Here is a 23,698-nt window from a genome sequence, read left to right as displayed (position 1 = left end):
GGTCCTACCTGACCAGCCAGCAGCCTACAGACACCTCACCAGGCCGTCTGTCCATCTGCCGGATCCGTGCCTGTCCCTGCGACTCAGTCCCATACTCGTTTTCCCCTACGCCAGTCCTAGAATTTATTTTTTTAATATCTTCAGCTTCACACACTGTGACCAAAGCAGACCCTGCCTCCCATCCTCAGCACACCCAGTATTTGCCACCCTTCTCTGAGCAGGGATGGAGAAGACTCCCTGGACCATTGCTGCTCATGAACCGTGAATGCTAATTAATCTGTGCACTAGAGAGGTCAGCCCACACCCTGGCCTTTCCCCCCCAGGAGCAGTTGCAGCTGGTCTCCCCAGCCTCCCCTGCAGTTCCTTATTTCTTCATCTTCTGCCCTCAGGTGTCAGGCATTAATCATCCCAGGGTTTCACAACTCTTCACTGTTCCCAGCTAGACCCTCCACCAGGCAGCAGGGTGCTGGGCTGCAGCATTTCCCCCCAGCAACGGCTGGAGCTCAGTGCTGTAGGAGCAAAGGGGCCATCCTTGTATCATGCATCGAGCAGTAAAATCCGCCTTCAAGTGCACCCTCTAAAACCCCCAGATTTCAAGAGGCTACAAAGCTGAGGACAGGATGGAAGCTCAGTCTGCAAAGACGTCTACCACGAACCTCAGTTGTGAGCCATGGCTGTGGGGGAAGTCCAGGGGCAGAGACTCCCCATAACAGCTGAGGCAAAACCAGTGACCCTGGGCGAACAGATCCACTCCTGTCTAACCTCCCACGCAGCCTCTCACAGGAGTACCGCGCTCGCCACGCTGTTAAGTCATTTGCCGTTTAGGGCCCGAAGTAGCCGAAGGCTCGTGGAGAAAGACTCACCTCCAACTTCCAGCATGATGGCATCAAAGGACACCCCCTCCTCGCTGACGGCTTCGCAGACGTACTCCCCGGCGTCACCCTCCCGGACCGCCTGCAGCTGCAGGATGCCATGCTGGGTGCCCGGCAGGGAAGACGCCACCTCTTGCTCCCCTGCACGAGGGAACATGCTGCAGGTCATGCCTGTATCCGTCACAGCCAAAAGCCCCTTCGTGCTCCTCCTGATGCCAGAAGCAAGCATGGCTGTGGCTAGCCAGGGGCAAGCCTTCAAAAGGCAGGGGGGTGGGTGTGCTCAGACCCTGAACCAAGGCTTCCTCAAGCCTGTAGAGCAGAGGCAGGAATCTCTCCACAGGGTCCCCCCTGAGACTCCCTGTCATTGCCAACATGGCAAGCTCAGGTGGGGGCAAACTCTTGCAAAGCCAGCTGCCGCTCCCGGGGTCCAGGAGCGAGGCGAGGCTGAGACACACTCGCTGCCTGAGGGGAGCGGGGAGGGGGAACGTGTCTGTGCTGCCGAGCCTTGCACGGGGAACGACGGTCCGTGCCAGCCATACCTTTGTACCAGGTGATCTGGGGCGGGGGTACCCCCGAAACACGGCACTCCAGAATCGCGTCTTCTCCCAGCAGGGCCTGGACGACTGGCGTCACCGCAGTGATGTGGGGCGATTCTGTATCCGCAACACAAAACGAGAACAAGAAAAAGCTCTGAGTCACTTCTGGGTTTGAGCACAGCTTGTGTGGATGCCACAGGCAAGCACGAGATGTCCCAGAGCCCATCACAACCCAGCAAGAGGAGATGGTGATGGTGAGAAAGCCCAGAGCCCGCTAAGGGCCCCCAGTTGATCGGCTTGCGGCTAAACTATTAAGCAGGTGTGCGCTGCAATAATCCACTCCCTTGGTAGGCTGGAGGGAGTTTTGAAAATGAGAGTCTGATAACAAGGGTAGACTTGACCTGGGAAGAGTCACAAAGCACAGCAGCGCAAGGAAAATCCCCCCCAAGCAAGTCAGTAGTGATACAAAGCTCATTGCCTTCAGTTGACTCCAACCTTGCAGGGGTCTGTAGCACAGTGACCCCAAGGCCAGTGGTCCTATCGCTATCCTCCGCAGGGGGCCCCATTGCCTGGTGTCAAGAACATCAAGGCCTTGGTCCAAGATCAAGCTTCCTAGGTACTATTATCATAGACACAGTAAGTACTAGTTATCATGACCATCCTGTGCAAGGGCCTGACCCAGAGCATGCCGAGGTCCTGTTCTGGGGCAGCCTCGGAGAGTGGGTACCTGCATACACCAGAACGGCTGTCTGCTCATCCCATCCAATTCGACTGGCAGCATAGCAGCTATAGTTCCCAGCATCCCCTCGGACAGCATCCTTGATTGTCAGGGTGCCCTGAGCATCTACAAGGAACCTGGGTGAAGAAAGAAGAAAGCTGGGAAACACAGATTTGTCCCAAAGCAAAGCTCGAGAAAATATGATGAAGCACAGGGACAGGAGCATGACTGGCTTTAAACGTGTCCTTAACACGTGTCCTAAAAAGGCAGCTGTCTGGCAGCCCGGGAGCCGAGCTATGGAGAGGGTTACCTGCCACCTGTCACCAGCGCTCTGCCCCACCGTCTCCAGGAGATCCAGGGTGCCGGGTGCCCCAGCGCTGTGCAGTCGATCCTCACCTCATCGCCCCAGGTGAACTGCTGCAAGCTCGGGTCCACCCTCACACGGGGCGGCTCTAAACGGAGACAGGCGCAAGGGATCACGTGTCAGCCTGTCACGCTGCCAGCCTCTGCCTCTCCCCCTCCTGTTTCCCCGGGGTGGGAACACAATGCAAAACAATGGCATAGAAAGCAAAGGAGCAGTAACTGAGAGCGGTCAACCTGGGCTGCTGAAGTGGAGATGTCCCTCAGGACAGGACAGACTATACAGGGCCAGAGGAATGAGTGACCAGGGCACCCGATGCTGCCCTCTCCTGCTGCCAAGTGAGGAGATTAGGCTGATGCATGGCCCAAGGACCCTGCACAGGAAGCAGGGGCTCCCCAGAGGCCGCTTGCTCTGCTAGAGCATCAGGCCAGGCTTGATCTTAGCAACCACAGACCCAGGAACCACTGAAGACATTGTCTCTGGCACCACTTCCACCCACTCAGGGGACAGCACAGCCCCTCGCAAACAGCTCCCTGGGGGCAAGGTGCTGTCTAGGATCCCTGCTGCTTGGCAGCATGCCCTGGAGAAGCCTGGGGGCCTCCCACGAGATCAGAGTCGTAGCGAATCTGGATCCTAACTGGTGACCAGCAACAGCCCAGGATGCAAGGCTCAGACACAGTGCAAAGACGGGGCGGCTCACCTTGCACCACAAGCCAGATGGAAGCGTTTGCTGTCCCATGCTCATTGCTCGCCAGACACTCGTACCGGCCACTGTCACCCAGATGGACACTGTTGATTTGCAGCGAGAGGTTCCCCAGCACCCGCACCCGGCTCTCATCCACCTGCAGCAACTGCCCATCCCGGTGCCAGGTCAGGTTATAAACATCCCCTCCCAAGACCAGGCAGGACATGATCACTCCTGCGCCCGGCACTGCTGTGATGTTCCCCGGGGACAGCAGACGTGGAGGTGGCTCTGCAGGGCGGAAGCCAAACACGGGGGTCAAACCACCGCCAACCTGAGCTGAGTCGCTACCAGACACTGTCCCCGAGGACTGTCCAACCCCCAAACACTGAGCTTTGGGCATTAAATAGAAGCAATGCACAGGTGCAGAGACCTCATGGCTGCCTCCTGCCCTGGAGACTGAGGTGCGATTGCATACGGATCCAAACGTGCCCCACGCCCTCCAGGACTGACCTGTGACGGACACAAAGGCCCGAGCTCGCGTGGCCCCGACCTTGCTGGTGGCAATGCACTCGTAAAAGCCTTCATCGCTTTGGGAAGTCACGGGGATCTCCCAGCTGGTGTTCCCAGAGCTCCTGGAAGGCACAAAGGGAGCACGAGCCCCTGTGAGGCTGGAGCAAGAGCTCCAGGGGCTTTGCTGGGCTCTTCCCGTCAGGCACGAGCCAAGGTTTCTCCCTGTGGCTTTGTCATTCCAAGTGGCTCAGTTTTGTGTGGTCCAGCACCCCCTGCACGTCCGGACCTTGCCAGGTGTCTCCCTGGAGACTCCCAAGACAAAGAAATCACTAGTCGCTCTTCAAACTCTTGTCCACACAAGGACTGGTCTTGAAGTCTCTTCCCAGCGGCTCCACCAATGAAAGCAGTGAGAGGAGCACCAGGACATGTGCATTGTCTAGACCTGCTCAGAGCTGGGCCAGAAGACCCCGCCACTGCCTCTCTGCACCAGCACTTGCCCCTCTAGGTCAGGGGTGGGCAAGTATTTCAGGCGGAGGGCCGCTTACTGAGTTTTGGCAAGGCATCGAGGGCCGCATGACAGGCAGCCGGGGCAGATAAATATTAACTTTCTAAATATTTTAGGGGTTCCGCAGGCTGGATAGAATGGCCGGGGGGGCTGCATCTGGCCCGCGGGCCACATTTTGCCCACCCCTGCTCTAGATACTGTCACCCTGCAGCCATTGGAGATATTAAGCATCACTCACTTGCCCCTGTGCATCAGGCGCATCATGTTAGCAGAGACCCAGGCTGGAGGTTTGGGGTCTCGCATGTAGAAATGCTGCAGCCAAGCAGATGAGGAACCCAATACTTAATACACTGAAGCCAGCCCCTTTCAAACAGCTCTGGGCTGTATCACCGCCTCAGACTGGCAGCCAGTACAAAGGCAACTCACGCTGACTCTGCACAGCAGGTGCAGTGATGGCAGCCGACAGCAAGCAGGCCTCGGAGGAAATCCAAAGTGGATGGAAGTTTTCTTCCTACATCCCTGAGCAACCCCTGTCCTTTGCCATCCATTGACAGCACACAGGTTTGACCAGAAGAGCCTCAAAGACAGCTGCATCCCAGTGACTGTAAGTGTCCAGACAGATGCTGGAGGTCAGCAGGGCCCCAGAGCAGAGCAGAAAGCAGCCCAGCCAGCTCCATTTGATGCAGGCGAACATGTGTGGGACAAGCCAGGACATAGCCAACAGCCTACCCAGGTGGAAACCTAATTCCAGAGCCAGCTAGTGTTGGCCCTACCAGAGAAGCACACAGGGATGCATGGCATAGTCCTATACCACGGCACAAATAACCTCCTGTCCCCCGATCACTTTGCCTTGGAGCACAAGGATTATCATCCTGGCTCATGTAGCTGCAGGCCCTGTTCCTATCTGTACATGGCTGATCTGGGTTTGGGGAAATCAACTTACTGTGGCAACAGGGCCAGAAACTCACCTGAGAAGCCGCTCTTTGCCCAGCTTCTTCCCAGCCCGACTGAACTGCAGTCGGAAAGGGATCTCACTCTGAGCAGAGCAGGTGATCAGCAGAGGCTCCTGGCTGTACGCTTGGATTTTTCCAGGCATGTTCACTCTGGGTAGACCTGAAGGGGTGGGAGCACGGTGGGTCAGAGAAGCAGTTTTCATAAATAGAACAAGAATTGCGGTTACCCGCCGGATGTTATTCATAGATTCACAGATGCTAGGGTGGGAAGGGACCTCAACAGATCATCGAGTCCGACCCCCTGCCTAGGCAGGAAAGTGCTGGGTTCAGATGACCCCAGCCAGATGCCCATCCAACCTCCTCTTCAGCACCCTCGGATGGAGCTCATCCGGGCCTGCCGACTTATTCGTGCACTAGATGTTTCTGTGGGATGTAGAGCGGACATAGCGACTCACCTGGGACCACGCTGGTGTAGGCAACTCCAGAGAGACGCTGCAATGCGTGTCCCTCTGAATCTTCCCCCTTCACCTTCAGCAAGAAGCTCCCAGCAGGAGCCTGGAATGGGGGTCCCACCCAGAGCTGGCCGGAGGAGCCATTGGACAAACGCCATGTGGGCAGGGACAAGAGGGGCTGGCCAGAGGTGTTATGCAGCTCAACAGCATTGAGGTGCCCTGGGGGCTTGAGGCCACTGCAGTTAACCATCATGGAGACCGGAAGGCCTGCAGGGATGTGGCAGACAGGGAAGGGTGAGGAAAGACAACGCATCCCGGTGAGTCACTGCAAGCAATCCTCTTCCACACTCGCACCGCCACAATCGCCCACACCATTCAGCAATGAGGCAGCTGGCCTGCTGTGACCATGGTCCTGTCACCGATCCTGTCTTACTGTCACCCTCCGCTCCACATCGGTCTGTCTGAACCCACTTGCTGTCTCTCGTCTTATTGTTCTGCAAGCTCCCAGGCACAGACTACATTTGTTCGGTGTTTGTGCAGCACCTAGCACACTGACACCCATCTGTCTGCATAGCACCTAGGGCACGGCAGCACCTCCTGCACTGCACTGCACTGCGCTGCCAGTCTATTGCCACAAAGAGAAGCTGCCCTCTGATTGGGGTCTGCAAGTATAAATAATCGACAACGTCTACCGGCCCCGGCAGGCTGCTGTTGCTCTGAGGGTCTCTCTCAAGCTTCAGCAAGCAAAGATGTGGCATCTTGCTCATCCAGCTGAGCAGAGCACAGCAGAGAGAGATCACATCTTCTGCTCCATGAAACTTCTACCCCTCCATGGGGTTTAGAAACGGCAGCTCCTCCTCCCCACACGCACACATGCATACATGCCCTGGGGGACGCAGGAAATACCCTGGACAGGCCGTTCTTCAGGGTGATTCAGGTCAAACGTAGGCTGGCTGGAAAAGCTGGCTCGAAAGTCGATGTTGCTGACTCCCGTGATTCTCACTGAGTGGCGGCCGCTGCTGCCAACCTGAAAGCCAGGCACGAACCGAGTGTGGAGGGGGCACCTCGACATGTGTGAGATGGGAGCAGGTCTGACACCTGAAGCCATCCACCCTGCCGGATTCAGGCTCACGGAGAAGGAAAAGGCTGCAGTAAACCTCATTTGGCCCTTTGTGGGCAGGAAGCTCACACTTCTTTCTGCAGCCCTGAAGACTGCAGTGCGAGCCCAGAGGGCAGTGACAACTTCAGATTTACTGGAGCCAAATTCTCTGATGCCCACGGGAGCATTCGCGCCAACTTTAACGGCGTTTCGCCTCCGCATCAGTGGAGAACTCAGTCCTGGGGCTCTAGACTTGATCCCCAAGTGATAGTGACTTTCTCTAATGACTCCCTTTCTGAGAAGCCCCATTTCCCTGTTTTTCAGTGTCCTTGGCTCTGCCTGGAGTCTCCAGAAGCAACCAGAGCTGCTGGACGGGCCTCTGTGAGCCAGAGCAGACTCGGCAGTGAAAGGGCAGAACCCAGCCCCTGTGCCCGCCTGCACTAAGGCAGAGATCAGCACAGTAGACATGGGACCCTGGAGCAGCATTGTATGGGGAAGGCTGCCCAACCTGGCCCCAATTAGCAAAGCAGCTAAAGAGGCTCCCCACTGGTGCGGAGAAAGCAGGGGTTGAGCGAGGAGTTTGCTCCTGCACATCCCTCCATATCTCGCTGGGCAGAAGGAAGAACCCATCAGGCAAAGGCTTCTGCCCACTCTAGGGTACCAGACTAGGTAGATCCTTGACCTGGCACTACCTCCAGTTCCCCCTTACCTTGACTGACCACATGCCCGGCATGTAAGGCTTGAATGACACCACCTTGGCAGAGTCCGGGATGTTGAGAAGCTCCTTCAGCCCCCAGCGCTTCTGAAGGATCCTACCTGCAACAGCAAAAGGGAATCCTTGGGGTCAAAGAGTCCTGGTCTCCCTTCCCAGGGAGGCGGTACCATCCACTGGGACCCCGCTACACCGAACGGCTGGCGACTTCCCACCGTGCTTCATAAAGAGAAAGATGCTACGCACGCTGCTGCCTACTGCAGCCTGTGATGGGACCGGGCAGGTATAACCCAGTCTCTGTCTCTCTGCAGCAGGCCCGCTTCCACGTCTCAGCCTCCCAGGGTGGTATCCATCTCACTGGCATCACACAGACTAGCCTGGTCTTCCTTTCCCATTCTTTTCTCTGACTCCACCTCTCCCTTCCCAGGCTCCCTGTTCTGCCCACACCAAACCTTCAGTCTTGGCTCCATCTCCACTCCCTCCAAGAGGTCTGAACAGCTGGGATGGACACCCCTTCCCCCAGGCTGTCCGCAGCAGGAGTCACTCTCTTCCCTGCTTCAAGCCCCCCTGCTACTCCTCACCCTCCTGGTTCCCTAAGCTCTCTGCGCAAGGTTGCTATCCCCATTGACCACAGTGCTGCAGAAAAACAGGCTGGGATGGGTGACCTGCTCGGCTGGGGAGCCATCCCTCAGCAGGGAACAGGAAACCCGGAGGGACTGAGAGAAAAGCACCTCTTATAAAAGTGAAATATCAGCTGAAGCCTGGAAGGGACAGAGCTTAGCAAGGGCTTTGTGGCCCACTGTTTCTTCCTGGTGAGGGGTCAGCTCCATGGCTGCACTTCCAAAGACAGATCCGGGGAGGTGTCAGCTGCATGGCCCCTTGAAGAACAGCTCAGCTGTGCTCTCAGTTCCCAAACAAGCTCCTGCAGGCGGGTTACCCACAGACACCGGCCTCAGGACCATTCACCTCCAGAGCACAGACCTTTGCTGCTTTTCCTGAGGGACCCAGGGAAATGCCACTGTGCATCACACTGCCGGGCCTCTCCCTCTTTCCCTTGCCCCAGATGGAAGCCTGCTTACTCAAAGTGTGGCAGTACGTACCCGTCGGGTCCCTGACTTCAATCTCTGGAGCAGGGCCGCTCAGGGAGATGGTGACCTTCTTCAGGCTGGGGTCGAAGGGGAGTAGCCACGTGCGCTCCCCACCCTGCTCGTGGTCAGTGGACAGCAGGTGGACCTTTGAGGCCTGGATGGCTTCTTCGACCCACTTCAACACCTGGGGAGCACACAGAGCAGGAGGATGCACGCAGGGTCCCGTTCCCCACCCCCTCCATCCCCAAATGTTGTGACATGATAAGGGTCCAAGCACAGATCAATGAAACTAGGAGAGAAATGCACCCTGTATTTCTACACAGCTCCATTTCACTACCCAAGCATGGAAAAGGGAGCCCCCCTACCAGGATTCAAAAGATACAGCAGAGAAGTCAGAAAGCAAGCCATATGAGCGAGCCAGTGGGCCTTTTACAGGGCTACACCCCCACAGGTGCAGCAATCAGGGTTGCTTGATGCCGCATGATGAGCAGGTAGGGGTGGGGAGAGGATCCCAAACAAGGCAAGTTATCTCCTGCACAGGACAGAGGGCCAAAATCCTCAGCTGGTGTAGCCTGACACGATGCCACAGACTTGCCAGCCCTCAGCCTTTACTCCGAACGCTCTGTGTTTGCCGGGAGAAGCTGGAGGCAGGCAAGAGGAGGTGATGGCAAAGATGGATTGTCCCAGTGTAAAAGGAATTAAATAATCAGGTGTAATTATTATTGCCAGATGGCTCCCACTCAGCTGCTCCGAGCAGACAAATTAGCCCCCTTGCAACATGCCCTTGGGAATACAGAGTCATTAGACTTTGCAGCCGCCAGAGGCAGCGATGGGGGAAAGGCTGAAGGGGAGCTCACCAGGAACATGCTGCTCAGAGCAGAAAGGCTTTGCTCTTCCTCCAGCTCCCTATGCCCCCCCAGGCAGGAGTCTCCCTTTAGACTCCACTTTCCTTACTCAGGCACCGGTCTGATTTGCTAAGATGCCACAAGCCCACCACCTCCCACTGAGGTCTTACGTTTCGAAAGGCTTGGACTCACATCAGGGCACTGAACTATTGAACTGGATGCATAAACTGAACCGCAGAGAGCTGGGACTACTCATCTGAGATCACACAGTCAGCCTGGAAACCAGGAACAGACTCCAGATGTCCTAGACACCTGCTTAGCGACTAAACGCAGCCTCTTTCTCCAGGTCCCTGCTTAGCTTTCAGGCAAGAACAGGAGATGGCACTGGCATACAAGTCTTCTCATCCAGATCTCTGAACCAGGTGGTCTCACCTACATGAAGTGGACAAGAGACTTCTCCACAACGCTCTTAGAGGGGAGCAGCCCCCGAGGCACCGATCAATGCCAAAGGAAGCTCCACTGTGTCTACTTTGGCTACATTTAAGAGAGATCGGTTCATGCCAAAAAAGCTTTTCCTGATAGCTGGGTGAGTTCACCTGAGCTGGAAAGGACCAGGATCAGGTCCTTCTAGCCAGCGATCAGAACCTCAGCACTCCAAAATCTGTCCAGGCTGGAGCCAACAAGGACTTAATAATACTTCATAAATAATTAATAAAACGCTGGAGGTGAACCGTCACTTCCTCGTGCTGAAACCCCACTGCAAATTCTTCACCACAAGAGCTCCTGCCTGCCAGCCACAGCCCAATGTATTTGCAAGGAGGGCATCCTGGCACACAGGACTGGGAGGATAACTATAAACAGCATCACAGGGAGGACGGGTCACCACCACAATGGCACCAGGAGCCAGAAGAAAGCTTTCTGAGGCCTAGTCCAGAGCAGAGAGAGCAAGAGGGATGGCCAACTTGTTCAGTACCCCAAGGACTGAACCAGGGCCGATCTCCATAGGCGTCACAGGTTAGGTTAAATCTGAAACTGCTGTTGCTGTCTCTCATCCTCCACAAACACTTGCTCTCCCCTATGGGTAAAAACAGGAGGGATATTTCTCCTTGAACACCCGGCAGTGCCATCATCACTGGGGCATATGTGCAACAGATAGACATATGCACCTGTGGATGACTTTCCTGGACCTCAAACCTGAGCCAGTCACAGTGTGACTTAATAGCTCATGTCTTTTCCACTCACCTCCTTCACTTGCTGTTTATCCAGGTGGAATATCTGCCCCGAGCTGGTAGCAGCAATTTCTTCGTACACCTGGTACCCAGGATGACTTCTGTCCCCACAGTCCCCCGTCAGCACAAACACGACCTGCCGGAGAGCAGTGCACAGCGGCCAAAGTCAGGAGAGCCCGTGCATCCTGGAGGGAGGCAAAACCTCACCACAAAGAACAGGTTAGCCTGGACTGCGCTTACAAGCACTCTCCACGGCCTTACGTATGTAGAGGTAGTTGGTCGGCCACGGACCAGCAACCTGTGCTGCTGCGGGGATTTAGGACTCACGAAGCATGGTGCTGCTGGGCACAGCCAGTGGCTCTTTTTGGGCAGCTCTTTACATCATTCCTGTGAGGGCTCAGGGTGCAGGTGGGGCCGAGGGGAAGGAAGACCGCTGGGAAAGCTGCAGCAAGCCCAAAGCCAGGCTCTCACCTGGGATTGCTTGAGCTGCAGGAGCCGCAGCACTTCCTGCTTCTGTGCATAGTCCTTGGCCCGTGCATCCGAGAAGACATAAATGAAGGATCCTGGGTGCGAGATCTCCACAGCCAGCTGGATAGCGCCCACGCTCATCTCCGGGCAGTCCCCTCCACCCTGCAATCAAGGAGCCCTTTAGAGGACACAAGCAATCCCCAGCGCAAGAGCTGCAGTGATCCCAGCGGGAACTAGGACTGCATTTCCGCTAGGCAAGGGAGACCGTGCCCTGCCATCGCTGCCCCGGCTTGCAAGGCCTGCTCTGCCCTGGGACCTTCCTGCAGACAGAGAGAGCAGCCCCCTGGCACTCACACAGGCTTTGAACATGGGGCGGGGGAGCCACCCCCCCCAACAGCGGCTTCACGGGGTGCTGGGCTCAGCCGTAAGCAGCATCAGTGCTTAGTCACAAGCTGCGTTTCAGGAGGCTCAGGCGCCCTGATGGACTCATTCCTGTACGGCCATCAGGCTTCCACTTTGACAGGGTTAATAACTAATTATCTCTGAAGCCACCTTTTAGTCACTGGAGACCATCCCCGGACCCACGAGAGCGCTCGCAGTCATCTGTACCACTTCGCACCGCCGCTCTTTTCAGCATCTCTACCACTTACTGCTCACGCCCGTATCCTGCTTGTAATGCCTATTAAATATCTGTTAGCACTTTATCGCCAGAACATGAACACAAAACGTTCTCATTGCAGACCCAGGGGAACTGCCCCACGGGCATTCAGTAAAGGATTTGTCTAACATTTGAGCTTCCCAAAGCCTTCCAGTCCTCCTTCCAGCCAAAGAGTTTCATCTCCCGCACAGAAGAAAGCATCTAGTTGCCAGCTTTCCTACAGACCCGGAAAAAATGCTCACCTAGGAAAGAGTTATTACTTCCTTTACAGCCTTCAAGCTTCCAGCTGATGTATCCCATGGACACAGCATTTCAATGGACCACTCAATCATAGCCATGCATTTCAGGCAATGAATTATTACTTAAAAAGTAATGCCATACGTTGTCTAATATTTGCATACTGCTTTGCATCCCTGAGGCAAACAATGAACTTTAGAGCTGTATATTTATGTGCCCCACTTTCAGGGCAATTTTACATACAAATGGATCACTCGGGTTTATAAGCGTGACATCAATCCCTCCCTCGCCGAAACACAGCCACCTCTGACGAGGGATGTAATGGTCATTTAAAAGCACACCCGAGTTTAGGGCAGGAAGAAAATAAAATACAGGCTTCAATTAAACCAGCTGGGGATGGTTAGACTAGCATCTAGAATAGATATAATAGATAGAATAGAATGTAATTATTAGGAAATTCCCACTGAAACCTTTTTTTTGTTCTGATGGAAAAAGGCCTTTTGACTGTGTGGAAGTTGTTTTTATGGCCAAAAATCCCAGGCTTTGATTGAAAAGCTGAAAACCAATCATGTTAAAAATGAAGGGTCAAACAAGTTTTGCTCTGGAGACTGTCATCTACCCTTTTTGTGTGGGAAGGGAGGGTGGCATCACTCCCTGAAACACCTCTGGTAAATCCCCAAGTCAGGCTCAAAGCCAGGCCATGCCCATGGAGAGAGCATCTGGGCATCTTTAACTGGCAGAGGGGGCTGGGCAAGACCCTGGCATTTCAGTGTCATCCAGGTAGTAGCTCCAGCAGTCAAGCATCGCTTGGCCCTTGCTAGGGCACTGGCCATGGGAGAAGTTCGCTCTGCAGCCAGCTAACACTGAGAAGTCAGCCAGCACCCGTGCCGGTGAATGGCCCAGCTGGGCACAACGTCGCACAGCCCCGAGGGTGCTGACCTGGCACCTGGGCAGCCCTACATAGCACAAGCCGCCCCTTTTCTGGGCACAGAAACAAGCCAGCCCTCTGGTATGAGACGTGCCGCCAGAATCTGTTCTTGAACAGAGGCTGCACGTGACAGCAAGGACCAGGCTCACGAAGGTGGAGGAGGCAACTAAGACCTGTCTCTTCCCCCCCCACCCACCTCCAAGTCTCATTTCAGGGCAGCTCAGCTTAAAACAGATCCTCAGCATGGTGGGGTTTCTTCTGCCTGTGACGGACTCCACCTCAACCAGCCAACAGGCTGTTTCCAGCACAGCTTTCTCACACCACCGCTGCCGCTTGCTAGCTGCCGGTGCTGCAGACTATCCACAAATGCCACCCGTCATACCTGAACATAGAGCTCGCTGAGCTGCCGCTGGAACTCCCTGGGATCCACCGTGATGAACGCTGGCCCAATCTCTGCCAAAGAAACAGAGACAGCCAACACGTCAGCACTGTCCACATTTCTTTACAAACACCCTCTACCATGGCAGTGGCTGTGGCCGCCCTGACAAAGCCAAGAAGAGAAACTCTGGGACCAGGGACCAGATGTAACGCTGAAGCCCTCCGTGCAGTTAAAGACTGGCTGGTCGTGCAGCACAGACACAGCCCTAGTGCTAATTAGGTTACCAGATCACACTATAGCGTTGGGCTTTAGCATGGACAGGGTTAATACGTGGTTCAGTCTGGTCTGGACTCCATGAGCAACAGCACAGACCAAGCTTGGATTGGGATGTGATGGAGACTTGGCTGAGCACATATGGAGCAGACGCTGTGGGCATCAAACATGCCAGGTTAGAGCAACATAAGGCTTAGCCTGGAGGACTGGGACCTCCCTTGGTAGCTGGGACCACAACGCCAGTTAAATCAGTAGGCTCCATCCCAGAGACACAACCGCTTTGGCTGCACTGTCATACAAGGGGGCATAGTAGAGGGAGCCCACACATGGTACCTGGTCTGAAGTCCCAGGAGCACCTCCTCCATGGATAACCCTGGCAGAAATAGGAGCTGCCTGTGCTAAGGGACAAGCCAAATGTTCTCTCTGTTACACGAGGCAGAGGCGACCCACAGACCGAGCAGAGGCTGGGTCAGGCCAAGACACTCTTCCTGTCCTAAGGCACCGAATCCTCCTGATAATCCACCTAGCACCTCTGATAACTTCTCCTGCTGTTCCCAGTAAAGTAAAGTCAGATTTCCCCTTCTTCACCACTTCATTGTACTGTCCAAAGTCACCCCATTGCTAGTCTCCATATCCATCTCTGGGGGAGAGCTTCTGCCTTGGGATAATGGGGAACAATGTATAGATCTATGAAAAAGCTTATGGCAAGGACTGGCAGGAAGAGCTCCGACTGTCATCCTCATCTACTGTGGATCACAGACCATGCACAGCTCCTTCTGCAGTGCAAAGCCCCATAAGATCTTGCTGGGGTCCAAGTGCTGCATCAGCTTCGCCTGATGCATCCTGAGTTACCTGTAACCCTTTCCTGGGGTACCTAGGCCCTCTTTGAGGTCTCTCATTGTAGTACCAACCTAACCCAACCTGGCTCAGCCTGCAGTTTGAGGAACCTGCTGGAGCGAGTCTGGACAAAAGATCCCAAAGTACAGGCCATGCTCCCCCCTACAGAGGAAGGCAAAAACCCTCACAGTCAGTACCAACCAAACCATGGGGGAAAATTCCTTCTTGAGCCCAAATACAGCAATCGGTCTGACCCTGAGCAGAGGGGAAGACCCTCTAGCCGGGAACTTCCAGGTTTAAGTTCCAGCAGGAGCATTGGTACAACCCAGTCAAAATCCCAGCCTTGGGTGCAGACAACACTCAATATCTTTGAAGAAGGTTTAGAAACCCCCCCGACCCATGTAAAGCTCTGGAACAGCTCCCCAGAGAGGTGGTGAAGTCTCCATCCTTCGGGGTTTTTAAGACCCAGGTAGACAAAGCCTTGGCTGGGATGATGGAGTTGGGGTTGGTCCTGCTTGGAGTAGGGGGCTGGACTAAATGTGACCTCCTGAGGTCCCTTCAACCCTTGTTTTCTCCAATTCTATTATTCTATGGATTAGAAAACTCCCGACTCAAGGAGCGGCAAGGGGGGGAGCAGAATTCCCTCCCAGCCCCGTGGGGCAACCAGCAACTTGGGCACAGCTACGCCTGTATCATCCCTGACCGGTGGCTGTCCAACCTCTTGACTTCCCTCCTAGGACCTGGCCATTTGGTTCAGGCTGGTGTTTTCCGAGTCTGACCTGAAAGGAGTTGTCCAGCCCGGGTCAGTCACCAATGATTCTGCATCAGTGCATTACAGCCCTGCCCTGGCTGAATCTCCAGCATTTCCTTTCACAGGCTGAAGAGCTGAGGATTTGAAAGGGGAAGAAAGGGGAAGGGCAGCAGCACTGATTGCTGTCCGTTTGAGCCGGTGTTAACAGCTGGCCTTGGGATGATGTGGTCCGTTTTGCATCCGTGTTTTCGCCTGGGCCCAAGTCCCAGATACTGAAGGCCAGGCCCTGCATGGGACAGAGCCCTGTGCCCAGAACGAAATGGGTTCAAGAGGACTGAACCCAAAGGCTGTAAAACAGCACGATACGACATGCTAATGCAAACTGGGGCCATGCAGCCCAGATCACACAGCATCTAAATCCCTGAATCTGCCTTAGGGCTCCACGCGGGCTGTCCTGCTTTATCACAGTGCAGTGCATTACAGAACAGCAGCCACGAGTGGCTGCAGTGACCGTACGCCCAGGATCAGAACTGCAACCGTCTTACCTGGGTCATGAAAGGGGACCAGCACGTAGTTGCTAATGGCTTTTGTAGCCTTGCTGAGGGTCTGCTCCATGATCCGGGATGCTCCTTCTATCACTTGCGTCAGGTCATCATACATGGAGCCAGTGACATCAAAGACGATGGCCAGGGTGGCTGCTCCAGACCCAGGGCTGGGTTCTGCCAGGCTGGGGGCCAGGAGCAGCCAGAGGCCCAGGAAGAGCCCTGCTCTGAGATGCATTGCCCGGGAATAGCCTCCTGGTGCCCAGGGCTGGACAACCCCTTGGCTCGGGCAGGTGCCCAGAGACCTGCTCCTCACCCCCAGACCTTTGTGCAGCTCCTCTGCTGGCTTCCTCCTTTTGCAAGCAGCTCTTTTTCCAGCAAAGGGCCGGGAATCTCTCAGCAGCCCGCCCTTTCCGCCCTGCCCAGGGCCCAGAATCAGACGGCTGCTTCTTTAGCTGCTTCCACAGGAAGAGAGCAGACCTCCCAGCTGCAGACACAGCTCCTCTGGGCCCCTTCCATTCATCCCTCCCTGCTCCCAGCCACCCCCTGCAGCAAACCAGAGCAGCTTGCCGGGATGCTGCACTAGCAGCCCCTTCGCCACAGAGCCCTCTCGCTCACGCCGGGCAGGGGACACAAGTGACGTCCAGCCCCTGGCAGCTGCAGGCAAGAACTCCTCCAGAGCTCAACTTCTGGGAGGGAGAATTAAAGGACTTTCCAGCAGCTCCCCAGTGTGGAGAGGGGTGGGGGCCGGAAGAAGTGAGCAAGGGGGGACTGGAAGCCGGTCCTAGAGCCCACATGATTCACCGAAACACTCGCCTGCTCCCCCCTCGCACTCCTCTCCAGCATGCCTCGACCCTGCCCCACACACCCTGTCCCTGGCCGTCTGGATGCGGGGGTCACGGGAGGATGATGGGGCCAGCAGCTAATGGATAGGGGGATCCAGGCCAAGAGGGGGTGATCCATAGGGAGGGCAGAACAGCTGTGGTGTCGGCACACCAGACCCCCCCCATAGCACACAGGGCCAGCAAACCGTGGGTGCTCCCACAGCAGGTGGGACTGTCCACGTGAGCGGCCAAGGCAGCGTCACCTCTGGACCCCCCCCCAGGGACAGAAGGAAGCTGCAAGAGGCCTCCAGGCTGCAGCAAAGACCTAGCAAACGCGAGTCGTGGAAAAACCCGGGGCCAAGGCTTGGGGGTGGGAAACGCGTTCCTCGACTGGGGAGCCAGGGCGTACTCGAAGCCAAGGAACAAATAGTCGAGAGGCGGAGGGGAGATCCAGCAAGGGGGGTGGACAGAGGGTTTCCTGGCTCCTTTTAAAGACAAGCCACGGTGCTCTCGATGAGCTAATCTGTGAGATCTGGGCACAAACACACCGCTGTTGCTCAATTTCTAAACAAGGGGCATCCAGGGAGCGAGCAGCAGGTGAGCCAGGCGCCGCGGGGCAGGGCTGGGGGAGCCCAGGAGCAGCAGACGCGGCCCGTGTGCCTGTGCTCTGGCACCAGCGGCTCCGAGACCTCCCTCCGCTCCCCCCGTGCAGCCACAGCCGGCTCTGAGCTACAGCACAGCAAGCCCACGAGCGTCCCTGGCATCCCACCGGGGAGGGCAGCTCAGGATCCCAGGCCTGGTCTGCAAGAGGCTCAAGGGGTGCAAAGGCCTCCTTATAGTCTGGCTTGATTCACCTGAGCTTCACACCTGGTTCCCTCCTCTGCAAAGACACGCATTACTGAGACCGTCTATCAGTCCTTTGCCCAAAATAATTGCTGGCTACTGAGCTGTAAGGAGGGGCCTTATCTACTGATGCTGAGCAACCTCCTAATTCAATCTCTGAAGCCAGCTGGAGCCAATAAGAGATGTTTCAGTCCTTCCTTGCATCTGGTTACACGTACCTTTTACAGGCAGCTAGTGCTCTCACCCCTGGGCTCCCAGGTGAAACCTAGGTAGACTGCAGCAGCTTGCATTGTACAGGAAGCCAGCCCGGAGGGTCACAGAAATCCCTCCTGGCCCCCACCCCTATGCATCTGCTGAAGTTGTCATCTGCAAGTCGCACGCACCGAAGAACCCCACCACAAAGCGGTTGCCAACAGAGACCCTGTGGGAAGCAAACCTTAACAAATGCTAAATCAGCTCTGCAGGACTTCCCTGTAGTCAGACCATGGGAACATCCCCAGCAGTGAGATGGGGCCGAAGTGAAGATCCGTAGACTTTGTTTTAAGTGGCACGTCCCATACTTGGCTGCCACTGCAGCTGAGATCTAGGAGGGCTTGTTTTCCCATTGTTATTTCATGTTAACAGAAACCAGTTAGGACCCTTCAGAGTTGCTGTTAATTAAGCAGAAGCGACGTGGCTACTGAAGGAACACCAACCAATGCCATAAATCAAGCAAATGGCAAGTCAAAGAATTTGTTCGCATTGCTGGAAATATCCAGAGACAGCCAATTACTTCTGAAAGTAATTAATTCTGCCCCTTCCACCCAGCGCACTGCCCACAAGCTGTATGTGCTTCCTCTGGCTTGGTGGTTAATGGCAAGGGACTCAATTTCCTCTTGCACTCAGGCCCCCTGCACCGCTGACAGATAGAAGGAAACAATGATCCCACGGCTGAAGGGATCTACCGGAGTCCTGCTCAGCCCTGGGTGTTCATGGGGGCGAGCAGGGCCGAACCATCCTACTCAACTGCTGCTCTTTGCTTCCTAGGACCAATACAAGGCCCTGGAGAAGCAGAGCAGAAGGGAGCTGCCTTGAGGCAGCCCTGGTTGAAACCCAGGTGCAGCACCACCCAAATGGGGTTAAACGGGATTGAAAGTTTCCTGCTCCAAATAAGGTGGGGGGAAAAAAAAATCAAGCTGGGTCTCCTGGACAGATCCGCAAAAGGTAAAAGTGCTCCCAGTTCTGCTGGGGTCACAGCGAGGAGAGGAAGGAGCTGCCAACATAAGGTCCGGCTCGTTCCCTTCTTTACTTGCAAGATGAAGTTGGTTGTCGCCAGATCTCTTCGCAGCGGTTGTGGTTGCACAGGACATTCAAAACCTACAGGGACCTGGGATCTGAATGAAACCTTGGCCTAAAGCCCACACTTTCTAGAGCACATGAATACACCCACGTTCACCCCTTTGGCCCAAAGCCCACACTTCCCAGAGCTCACACACACGCATGCACTCCCCGCATTGCATATATACACACACACTCCTCCCACTTTGCTTGTTCACCTCCTTAGCCCCTTGCCTGTCAGCTCGGGGATGCTATTTGTCTGAGCCCCAGTGTGCCCGTGGGGTTCTCCATTCATCCAGGTGGGCAGGGAGGAGGGAGCCACACAAGGCAGCCCCTTCCCTCCCCCGTGGCTCAGGGAGCCCCACTCCTTCCACGCTGGCTCCTCCCTGCCCGAGCCCGGCAGACACCAGGTCACAGTGCCAGGGGCCGAGTGCAATGCCTGGAGTCTGCTCAGCTCTGTGCTCCGTGGAAAGCTGCCCCTTTGAGCAGAGCACGACTCGCTGATTCAGCACCAGGGAGCCGCAGCACCCTGGGGTGCCTTAAGATCCTTTTAAGGGTGCCACGACATGCTAGCAGAGGCGTGCAAACACAGTGCATAAAATAAACCCACAGATTTCAAACATGGAATCAGCAGCATTCACATTCTGACCTGCTGAGCTCCTGGCTCTTTGCAACAAAAGAATTGCTTTAATATTTTAGAGACAAGTGAAAATGAAGAACTGACATTTTCAGAAGGGGGCCCCAAGGCCATAAAGGCTGAGAAGCACTGGTGTAAACTGGGAGGTGCACAGATGCTCAGCTCAGCTCCTGCAGCCTGCACCTGAGGTTGGAGTCAGCACAGCACCTTCTTCACCCTAATTCATTCCCATGTAGCATGGGCTCTGCACGCAGCCCCCTAGGACTTTCGGCTCTGCTGGTTTTTAAGGCTTCAGGCTTCCTGCTGCTTTATTCCCAAGGACCTTGGGCTGGAGCTCACACAGAGGTCTCCCCCGGTGCACTGCAAGGCTCTCTAGCCAGCTGGATGCATTTAAGCTACTCACATCCCAAATGACACCTCACCCACACACTTGCAGCCTCTGCTCTGACACAGGGGCCCAGAACCCCGCAGGCCGGGGAAATGGCACAGGCAGAAGATAACCCTAGCGGAGCTTGCAAGGGCTCTTCTACAAAGTGTACTCATCAGCAGAAAGCAAAGCAACCCTCCCACCCACTGTGTAAGAGGCAAGAGAGGTGGGGCCGGGTTAACCCTACCAGGCTGATGCCCTTACCCTGCCAGGGCACTTGGCGAACGACCTGCACAGAGCATCACTGACGTGCATCTACAACCAGAGCTTGTGGCACAAGTCAAGGCAAGGGTGGTTCTTGGCTCAGGACACCCAGGGAAACCTTCGTTTGGGTTAGAAAAGGATTTTCAGGGTCTGATTTTCAGAAGCCCTCAGTGCTCACTTAGCTCAGCTTCCACGTGTGAAGTTGCAATGGTGATGATTGTTTTCTCAAACACAAACCCAGCACAGACGTCGCTTAGTTATCCAGACCGTCGCGCTTCCTCAGAATCATGAATCACTTGTTAGGCTGGGAAACAAATGGAGACGTGCTGGTATCAAAGGATTCGCACGTGTCTTTCGCGCTTGCTTCCAGATTTGGCAGCGCAAAGCTGCAAATGCTGAAAGCATAATCCACGCCAGGGGCCCAGTCTCCATCCATGGCCAAATTGCTCCAGCAGATGTAATGGTCTGAGGGGGAGGAGAAGCTCAATTAGGTTCCATATGACACAATTAGCAGATATGAATATCAAGCAGCCTCCGCATCAGCTGCAGGCTGAATCACAAATGACAGCTCTTTGGTGCATGTGCTAACAACCAGCGTCCCAGGGAAGAGCGGTTGCAGAACCAAATGCAAGGGGCTGCAATCCCGTCAGTTGTACAGGAGAAATCTGAAAAGGCCAGACTGCAAGCTACCTTGGCAAAGGAAAGCGTGTGAGAAGGGAGGGCAAATACTGAGGTCCGTGATTACCTGCAGGTTTTAGGAGAAGGTGCTGGAAGACAAGTAGTAGGGGTTGATTGCCGGGTGCCTGGAAAGTTCATGATGTGCAGTAGGAACGCAGGTGGGCAGAAGCTCCGGCATAAAAGAGCAGAGCTCGGCATCACTGCGTTACAGGCAGCAAAGCCTGTCTGTCCAACATGTAACCCTGGAGCTCTGCAATCAAGCAGATAATGCGGCACCTGGCTGCTCTTCTGTGTCACTAGGGTGGCCGTCATAGAGGACAGTCCGGTTGTCCTCTGTCCTCTATTGATATGGACATCCAAAGCCTTTATGTCCTCTATTTTTCTCTTCAAGAAAAATAGAGAACATAAAGACATTGGGTTTTGTACCAACAGAGGACAGAGTAGCAGAAAACCAGAATGTCCTCTATGATGGCCATCCTACCTGTCACCCACCCACGGGGCTGCTGCAAACACGAATGAACGTAAAGCCACATGCTACGGGTCTGCATTTGCAGAAGGGGAATCAAGGCAGGCAAAGGCCCAGGGCTTTGCCTGAAGACATGCGAGTGGCTTGGTCAGAGCTGTGAGTAGAGCCCACGTCGCTTTACCCCAAGGGAATATTTGGGCAGGGGGCTGGACTCGATGATCTCCTGAGGTCCTTTCCAGCCCTAATGTCTATGAAATATCAGGCTGCATTTCTTAATGCACAGTTCCCTGACCCAAGCAAGTAGCTAAAAGTGCCTGGGATCACCCCGTGGGTGAAAGGCAACCGTAGGCCAACTCACCTGTTGCCGGGGATGTCGCATCATTTTGTGGAGCAGAAAAGAGCAAGCAAGGAGAGGGCAGTACCTGCACCCCCGAATGACCACCTCCTCCCACGAGCGCTTCTACAGCAGGCTGCAGGCGCGCTTGGAGAGGAGGGGGCAGGAGGGAGCAAGAGTCTTAGGGCACAAGGAGCCAGGAGGCTGGGAATGAGCTGGAGTCTCATTAAATCCAGCCTAAGATCAGGAGATAGTCTTCCAGTGGGGTAGGAGTGCAATGAGCCCGGCAGGCTCAGTCCATTTTGCCCTTAGTGGTGCTCCGCAGGGAAGCTGAGGATGGAAAGGACTGCAGACTCCCTTTCCCCTGACAATGATGCTTCCAGTACCAGGTCAGCGCCCGCTGGCAGGTGAACAGAGGACGATGCACCTCTTCACAGCATTGCATTCACATGGGAGGGAAACAGCCAGCAAACCCCACCGCCAGCCTCAGTTCCTTCTGGGCTGAAGATTTATATTCCACATTCCTGCCTGGAGGGAACTTGGGCCCATCCAGATTTCTAAATTTGTCTAGATGAACTGAAGTAACCCCCGCCCTTTCCAGCCAATGCTTCCCAGCAGCCTGGTTAATGGTGTTGCAATGTGAGGAGGACCCACCAGGCCCGCGGACATCAGGGAGCAAGGACAGCTCGGTGAAGAAAGCACGTCTGTGTTACACCCGGCAGGACAACCCATGAGTCAGATGTGAATCCAGCGCCGGCGAGTGGGCCTTGAGCAGTAAAAGAAGGTGGAAACATTGTGGGGTCGCTCAGGCTTTGGGTTATGCAGGTCGTGGTGCAGAAACGAGCAACTGTTAGCGGGGCTGGGGCATGTGGCTTAGGAGAGGCTGAAGGAACGGGGCTCGTTTAGGCCACAGAAGAGAAGAGGAGGGGGGTGTGATAGCAGCCTTCAGCGCCCTGCAGGGGGGTCCAACCAGCATGGAGCTGGACTGTGCTCCGTGGCGGATGGCAGGACAAGGAGCAATGGGCTCCCATTGCAGCAAGGGAGGATAAGGTTGGATATTAGGAAGAACTTTCTTACTAGGAAGGTGGTGAAGCACTGGAACAGGTTACCCAGAGAGGTGGTGGGTCTCCATCCTTGAGGGTTTTTAAGACCCAGCTCAACAAAGCCTTGGGTGGGATGATCTAGGTGGGGCTAGCCCCGCTTTGAGCAGGGGGTTGGACGAGATGTGACCCCCTGAGGTCCCTTCCGACCCTCATTTTCTACGATTTTAAAAGAACCCACTGCAGGTTAAAGGTGACATCAGCGAGTCAGCCTAAAATAACGGAGTATCCAGGTGACATAGGAGGGGTTAAGATACACAAAGAAACAGATGCAAGTGGCATGTCTACCAGCTGGATTCATGTGTGAACGGAAATGTTTTACAGGAGCTGTTACCTAACAGCCTCTATAGGGATCTAATCTGCATCCTTGCACCCAAGCGCGTGGTAAAAGGACTGAACTTCGAGGATGGCCATGTTCTGCTCTGCCTGGGTCACAGGCAGGCTGTGGAGTTAGGGTTTCTGCTTTGAAGAAGCCCATTTCCTTGGACGTCTGGCGCCATCTATGGCCTGAAGCTCTGCAGTCCCCGTCTGGCTCATTCGTTCTGCAAAACCTTGGCGTGGGCCCACACTACAGACACCCTCCAGCACATCTCCCCGAGTCCTCTGGGGTTTGCCCTTACCTCTTCGTTCCCCAAAGGAGCTTGCTGAGAGCAGGCAACGCCAACCAGGGGCGAGTGCCTGCTCCCCCGATAGAGGATGGTGGGCACCAAGTCCTGCAGAGCATCACAGACCACATGCGGTGCATTTCTGTCATGAAGCTTTTCTTTATTACTATCACAAAGGTCCTGGTTTTCGAAGGGGTTTGCTTTCTGCTTTGCTCTTGAATTCACGTCAAGAGCTAGAAGACAAGGTGGGAATGTTGCATGCAAGGGAGATGCACAGAAAGGGCTGCCTCTTCACTAACATGGCTGTTCCCGAAAGCTGTTGTTACTTAGCCCCGGGCTCAGGGCAGGGAGACCTGAATCGGAGAGCTCCCCCCATACCCCGTGTTGAGTCTCTGTTCTTTAGGAGCAGAAGCAGCGAGAGAGAAAGGGGAGTTTTAGGATGTCCATTTCTGGTCTGATCTGTTGCCTTCTGAAAGCACCAGCAGTGCTCCAAAGGTGCATAACGAGGTCCTCAAAAACTCCCTATTCCTTTTGCAAAGATAATCTCTTAAAGGGTGAAATTCTCCCTATGGTGGACAGCTCAGGCACAGTGTATGCACCTCTTTAAATGCACATGAAGACCCCA

At 55.1% G+C, this 23,698-nt stretch overlaps 1 protein-coding gene across 1 annotated transcript in view; it reads right to left on the bottom strand.

The window, feature by feature from the left end:
* Positions 1 to 23,698, bottom strand: part of HMCN2 (hemicentin 2) — a 90,204-nt gene that overhangs the window by 65,912 nt on the left and 594 nt on the right. Inside the window, exons 2-17 of the mRNA XM_019541112.1 lie at positions 20,238 to 20,355; positions 15,642 to 16,087; positions 13,239 to 13,309; positions 11,037 to 11,195; positions 10,579 to 10,701; positions 8,504 to 8,675; positions 7,401 to 7,507; positions 6,499 to 6,619; positions 5,596 to 5,859; positions 5,156 to 5,300; positions 3,683 to 3,804; positions 3,188 to 3,460; positions 2,437 to 2,578; positions 2,136 to 2,263; positions 1,412 to 1,525; positions 864 to 1,013 (exon numbers count right to left, since the gene is read on the bottom strand). Coding sequence (XP_019396657.1) covers positions 864 to 1,013; positions 1,412 to 1,525; positions 2,136 to 2,263; positions 2,437 to 2,578; positions 3,188 to 3,460; positions 3,683 to 3,804; positions 5,156 to 5,300; positions 5,596 to 5,859; positions 6,499 to 6,619; positions 7,401 to 7,507; positions 8,504 to 8,675; positions 10,579 to 10,701; positions 11,037 to 11,195; positions 13,239 to 13,309; positions 15,642 to 16,087; positions 20,238 to 20,355 — 2,655 coding nt within the window. The remainder of the gene's footprint in view (positions 1 to 863; positions 1,014 to 1,411; positions 1,526 to 2,135; positions 2,264 to 2,436; positions 2,579 to 3,187; positions 3,461 to 3,682; positions 3,805 to 5,155; positions 5,301 to 5,595; positions 5,860 to 6,498; positions 6,620 to 7,400; positions 7,508 to 8,503; positions 8,676 to 10,578; positions 10,702 to 11,036; positions 11,196 to 13,238; positions 13,310 to 15,641; positions 16,088 to 20,237; positions 20,356 to 23,698) is intronic.

Source organism: Crocodylus porosus, unplaced genomic scaffold (genome assembly GCF_001723895.1).
Source record: "Crocodylus porosus isolate Cpor-Errol unplaced genomic scaffold, CroPor_comp1, whole genome shotgun sequence".
Classification (NCBI taxonomy): domain Eukaryota; kingdom Metazoa; phylum Chordata; order Crocodylia; family Crocodylidae; genus Crocodylus; species Crocodylus porosus.
This window is presented reverse-complemented; position numbering and strand designations above follow the sequence as displayed.